Here is a 6906-nt window from a genome sequence, read left to right on the forward strand (position 1 = left end):
CACGGGCACAAAACTTAAACTTATTTATTAAATTTTTATCTCGTTAATTATTTTATGAGCATTTTATTATTGGTTAAATCGAAGACCGAAGGACCAAAATCGATTAAAAAATATCTTATTGATTTAGTTATTAACTTAGTGTATTTAAAAATCGAAAATCGATAAAGCAAACCGATAATACATAAAACCAAATCGAACCAATCAATGTATTAACGGACACTCTTCAGTTTGTATAGCTCGATTTGCACTGAATTTCATAGCATAAGAATTATTTGATCGGACAAATATCTTAGGAGAATCCTTTTGCTGGTGTTGCTATTCCGAATGTCATCCTCATCGCTACTGTCTTCAGATTCCGTCTCATCATTGATGGTACATGATTGATACTATCACGATACATTTATATATTATTATAATATTGAAATTATATAAATGAGGAACAACCACTATTTCACCAAGTCAATCCTCAATACTTAATGAGACACTTTTAAATTTCTCAATGATACCATAACATATATTCAGAAAAAATAACATAAATATTAAATTATATCATCACAATATATATATATATATATATAAACTGTGATGGTATCACATGACGATATCAAATAAGCGAATTGGATCTACGCTAGAAGAAGAGCACAGAGTGTAATTTATTTTGATCGAATGGACATTTAAGAGAGTTAATTAAGAATAGGCTATGGATGGCTAATTATTTATTTTTTGTGTCAAGTAAGTATAATCTTACTTTGGAGGAAAGTGCACATATAGGCCGGATCTTTATTTAAAATATAATCAAATATTAGATTAGCATATCTGAAGTTTGAAACATTTATGTATCTTAAGTGAGGATCAATCACTATTTCTTTGAACAAATAACTCAACAGTCAACTACACGTACCATTCAATCTTTTTGATCGATTTTTAAAGATCATGAATTCACGTGCATCATAATTTTGAGATATTCGCTCCTGTTAAAAAGGAGGAAGGGGAGAAGAAGAGGAAAAACAAACAAGTTTTTATCTGAAATTAATTTGCCCATACTAATTAAAAATTAAATAGTTTGAAAAAAATAAGATATTTTAATTTTAAAAAAAGTACTTTGTAAAATAAACAGATTTTGAACATTTGGCAAAACATGCCATGAGTGATGATGTCTTGGTTTTATGTTAGGCTTTGTATATACATAAGCGGATTTAGGATTTTAATTTTTATGGATTTTAAATTGTGAAAATGATTAACCATCGTACATATTTAATGAATTCTTAAAATAAATACACAATTAAATTTAATCAAAAGTTATTGAGTTGCATACATTCAATCCATGACGTGTCACTAAATCAATGGTCATACAATATGGGTTGGGATTCACAAGATAAGAAGAAAATAACAAGGATTAAAAAGGAAGAAAAATAGAAATATATATATATATATATACCAAAAATAAACAAATGAGAAAATAAAAATCCAAAGTCAGACAATTTCTGGAATTAATTAATTTTGTTTATCCTCTTCTGAAATACTGCATAATATCTTAGTCAAATTCTGTTGATTCATGTAGGCCTGTTGAGCCATAGACATACATATGTATTTAATTGTGTCAGATATGTCGAAAAACAATAGCACACAAAAATAAAATTTGCGATAAATAATAATGAACACCAACACACGATAAATAACAAGGATAAAAGAGAAACAAGATAGGGGTGGATTCATAGTATTATCTACGGATTCGATAAAATTGAGTCGCTTTAATTCAAATCTAATATATTATGTGTCAAGAAATTTATTAAATATGTGTAAAAATATTAAATTTCGAACCTAGTAATTCAAATTGTCAGTAATATGAGTGGCGAAGTTATGATTTTCACTAAGACGATCCAGAATATTAAAAGTAAATATACAAGAAAGCTAAGGTTATTATTCAACATTAATAATTTAATATATATACATTAAAAAAATTGACTTATCAACAAGTATAATTTTTCGATGAAAAATGAAAAAGGTGATTCCACTTCTGGTCAGTAGATTTAGCTGCAACATATATAAAACACAAACAATTTAAATTTTAAATCCGTCTCTGAATCAGGACAACAAAAATTTTAATGTGAAAATCCAATATTACAAAGATCTTTGAAGTGTTGGAAGTATAAAACATATGAACCCTACTTTTATTGGATTTTTTTTTGCCCATATCTTGTTCTTTTTCTGTTATCCATTGAGATTTTCCATGTAATAAATGTCAGAAAATTTAAATATACAAAAATAACTAACACTTAAATGATTGATTATGGGAAATGAGTTCCTTCTCTTTCCATGTCCACCACCCATGTTTGCATTTCTCTTAGCCTAGCTAGATTTATTTCTTTTCTTGCAACAAGTGTGTTTTGTTTTGCATGGACATGAAAAGTACAAGGTAAGACGCGTTTCGTGAGTTCAACTAAATTCATTATTTTAAAAAAGGATAGCTAGCTTGGAACACAAAACATGAGTTCGAAGAAGGGTGTGATGATGTAAGTGGTCTATTCTGACGTAATTATCAATGATTAATTGCGCAATTCGAATTCCTAACATATAGATCATAGATAACTTTAATATACAACTATGATGAAAACAGTGCATACATATAATATATAGGTCCAAACCTATGGTAAATCTGATATGTCTAAATTTTGAATTCACCAATGAATAGTACTATATACTATATAGAGCATAATTACATGTCTCTTCGTTTCAAGCATATAGCTAGATTTCTTTCTTTTCTTGCAAGAAGTGTGTTTTGTTTTGCATGGACATGAAAAGTACAAGGGAGTACGCGGTGTGTTATGTGACTTCAACTGAATTCATTGTTTTTTTTTCTTTTTCAAATTGTTCATGTATAAAAAAAGATATTTTGGTGCACAAAGCATAATGAGTTCACACATAGTTCGAAAAAGATTAGGTACACCCCTACGTGGGCAGTCTATTCTGACCCAAACATCAATAATTAATTATACGGCTTGAACTAATGACCTATATAGATAACTTCACTATTACACCAAGACCAAAAAAATGCATATATTAATGAGTCAACTTATTTTGAACCCGAAACTTCTAAATTCTCGACTCACCAACTATTACTCCAAGACCCAAAAAAATGCATAAATTAATGAGTCTAAACTTATTTTGAACCCGAAACTTCTAAATTCTGGACTCACCATGCACAATTAGAACTACTATATAGAGCTTATATGTCTCTCTTTGTTTCAATCATATATCTTGCTTCTATATATCTCTACATTGACATAGCAATATTTATTTTGTGAAAGAATCAAATATGGATTCAAATTCTTCTGAATATCTTCTAAACCATACAACTCTTCCTTCTGTTTATTATCAAGGAAACAATAAGGATGATGGTAACTTTATTGATTTGGGGCTAAGTCTTAGAGCTTTACAACCTGAGGCCTATTATCCATCTAGTCACGGTATGTTTATTTTATTTTTCCATTTCTTCCAATTTCATCTTTTGTTTCTCAAATCTTTTCTTTAATCTATTGTTTAGTTTCACCGTGTGTCTGATATCTGTAGTACAGTCCGAAAATGATAGTTTTTCTCAGATGAAGTGAAAATTGGATTCATGTAATAGAAGAAAGATTTTCAATTCCTTAGCCAGAAAGATATGTGACCGTGAAAAGTAATTAAAATCGAAAAGAATTCACTACAAGAAAACATGGAAATTCCTACAGAATTTATCGATAATCCCTAGCTAATCTGTAGCTAAAATAGAATTAGCATAAATTTTTTGTTATTTAGCTATGAAATTTTATGTCGCTAATTTCTTGTTTTCTAGTAATAATTGACTGGATGGTAGAGTCGTGAAAATGCTTGTATCCTTGAAATTAATAAGGGGAATTATTATTAAGTACTCATGAATGCAGATGGGTATGATGAACTTATAGATTGGCAACAGTTGCATCCACAACTAAGGAATAATTCAAGAAGTGAATATCCTACAAATTTTATTGAAAATTATGATGATGAAGGTGAAGGGGCTCAAAGCAAAGAGAGTTGGGGATATGTGAAAGTTAACATGGATGGAGTTATTGTTGGAAGAAAGATTTGCATTCTTCAACAATCAGGATATTCTAGTCTTGCAACTCAACTAGAAGACATGTTTGGTATGTTCCAATATAAATATATTATACACTAATTTTATATAGTGGCAAAATCATTTCCCCTCTAAGTTTGGTTTAAAAATCAAACTCCCCCCAACTTTCAATAATAATTATTTTTCCTTCCTTATCCTAATTAATTTTTTAAAATGCCTATTTTATCCTTTATATTATCAATCTTTGTCTTTTTTTTACTTCTTTAAAATCATGATTTTTTTTATTCTAGGTAATAAATTTTCTATTAAAAACAAAAATTATTTTTTCTATTCAAAAAAACTAAAGTAAAAAAATCCTAATTGAATATATAAATTATTGACGTTCTATAATGAAAATAAATGAATAGAGTAAAAAGTAAATATTTTAATAATAATTAAAACTCTAATGTATACTATTTATCTTTCTTAATCTAAGTATTTATAGATTTTTATTTAAGCACATTAAAATTATAAGTAGAATAATTTTTTTATCAGTTTGTAATGAAAATTTATGTTATTATTTATGATTATTATTTTAATATTACATGCATTTAATATGTATATATATATATAAATGCATGTTTCGATTCTCTCTTATTCTTAAATGTCTGAATAGATAAACAATTTTTGTTTGTCAATAATGAAGTATTTTTTAAATTAAAAAATAAAAAATTACTTACAATACAAATAGATAATCTTTTAATTTTTCTAATAGGATATACATTTATTTTTATTAATATTTTTGTATTATTTTTGAAATATATTTAAAAGCTACATATTACCTATTATTTTTAGTTGTATAAATAGTTGATGGGAGATAGATAATCAAGGGCAAAATAGATATTTCATGGGATAAGAGGAAGGGGGGGGGATGATTATTGTTGAAAGTTGGTTTGGGGGGGGGATTTGATTTTTAATCCAAACTTCGGGGGGGGGGGGGGGGGAAAAATTTTGACCCATTTTATATATGTATATATTATCACTTTCGGTTAGTCGAGGTTTTATCGAAAACAATCTACCTATCTGCACAAGGTAGGGGTAAGATCTGCATACACCATCCTCCTCATACTTCACTTGTGGATTACACTAATATATTATTGTGGTTGTATACATCTCAGTCGGTTATGTTATTGGGCGAACGGTTATTTCAATTAGTTTCCTATTTATTTTTACGCAATATTGTCATTTAAAACGTAATTGTAGGCAGATATATCTAGTAGGTGAGTTTGATTGAATTTGAGAATATCAAAACGAATTGAGTTAATAAATAAGTCGTTTAATGACCCATCCAAACGAAATTTGGGTTGAGTTGGATTGGTGTGAGGTGGGCTAAAATAAGAAAAAATTATCTAAATACACAACTTATTTTATCATATTCTCTAAAATTTTCTATCATTTGAAAAAATAACAAAAATCCCTACTCTTTCTTATTCTTTGATACATCAATGTACGCTATGTATCAATCAGATAAATTATTTTACGCGATGTATCAGAACGTTAGATACATCACTTTATGCAATGTAACGGTCGGATACATTATTTACATGATGTATCAAGACGTCAGATACATCACTTTACGCGATGAATTAGTCGGGTACATCACTTTACGTGATGTATCAGGATGTACGTAATATGTCTGAATTCCACCAAAATTGAGGAATTTCGAGGTAATTTTTAAAAGTATAAGAATAAAGTGTAATTGAAAAGAATCACTATGAGATTTAAGTAAAATCTACCTAAAACAAAGGTAGCCGAAAGGTGGGCAATTAATAACCTCATAATGTCTTTTCTTTTTTATAACTATATATAACATACTAAACAAAAGAATTAAATGTTTAAAATATCTTGACAATTTTTTTTCATGGGTCAACTTAACATATTTAACCCAAATCACTCAACTTTTAGATGAATTATGTTATGCAATGAGTGGGTTAATGACCACTTTAAATTTGGATATATTGTGCAGGTCATAATTTTTTTGTGCTAACCTTTTCATCTAATTTAATTTTAGTTAGCTATTCATAATAAGTAAAAGTAGTAACCTGAAAATTAAGAAAAGTAAGTTTTTATAATAGATTAAATCACACTAATTACAAAAATCTATCTTGAAAATAAATGAAGTGTTGAATTTTTATTATTATTTTTTAATTTGGTTTATGTAGGAAAACAAAGTATGGATGGGCTAAGGCTATTCCAAGATGGTTCAGAGTTTTCCTTATTTTACAAGGACAGGAATGACCAATGGAGGACTGTTGGTGATGTTCCATGGAAGTGAGTATTTTTTTCCCCATATTATTAAAATGTAGGTAATTAAGGACGATAAAATTAGCCTATGCAAATATAATCGGTCTGATCTGTTTAAATTTGAACAAGTTAATGATCTATTCATTAGTCACTCAATTTATTTCAAAATTGTCGAATTCAACTCATTTAAAAGTTGGTTATTTGGATTATGAATACATAAAACTCAAATCTTTATTGTTAATACAGTGAGTTCGCAGATCGAGTGAAGAGGCTAAGAATTGTGAGGAAAGATGAAGCATTTTTCCCCAATTGATCATATGTATTACTACGTTCTGTTTGATAATGTCTGACTTGTTTTAGTTGTATTAATATTTCTGTTAATTGAGTGACCATATTAATCAGGTCTATTGTAATATCTTGTGTGGTATTGTATTTAGAGTTAATTGTTTTTATTTATTAATAGATCAAGTTTCTTTTCTTTTTTTCGCTTCAAAATATGTTTGAACGATTCGTCTATTAAACTCGACTACTAA

General features: G+C 28.1%; 1 protein-coding gene across 1 annotated transcript; it reads left to right on the plus strand.

The window, feature by feature from the left end:
- Positions 1–3316: 3316 nt before the first annotated feature.
- Positions 3317–6686, plus strand: LOC129874067 (auxin-responsive protein IAA32-like). The gene is made up of 4 exons (XM_055949297.1): positions 3317–3467; positions 3921–4160; positions 6292–6400; positions 6620–6686. Exons 1-4 carry the CDS (start codon positions 3317–3319, stop codon positions 6684–6686), a joined length of 567 nt encoding a protein of 188 aa, XP_055805272.1.
- Positions 6687–6906: the final 220 nt, after the last annotated feature.

The sequence above is a fragment of the Solanum dulcamara genome, chromosome 2, assembly GCF_947179165.1.
Source record: "Solanum dulcamara chromosome 2, daSolDulc1.2, whole genome shotgun sequence".
In the NCBI taxonomy this organism is placed as follows: domain Eukaryota; kingdom Viridiplantae; phylum Streptophyta; class Magnoliopsida; order Solanales; family Solanaceae; genus Solanum; species Solanum dulcamara.

Coding starts and splice junctions, on each gene's coding strand:
- LOC129874067 (XM_055949297.1), top strand. CDS start 3,317: ATGGATTCAAATTCTTCTGAATATCTTCTAAACCATACAACTCTTCCT. Junction 3,468..3,920: donor CTATTATCCATCTAGTCACG/GTATGTTTATTT, acceptor TCATGAATGCAG/ATGGGTATGATGAACTTATA. Junction 4,161..6,291: donor TCAACTAGAAGACATGTTTG/GTATGTTCCAAT, acceptor TGGTTTATGTAG/GAAAACAAAGTATGGATGGG.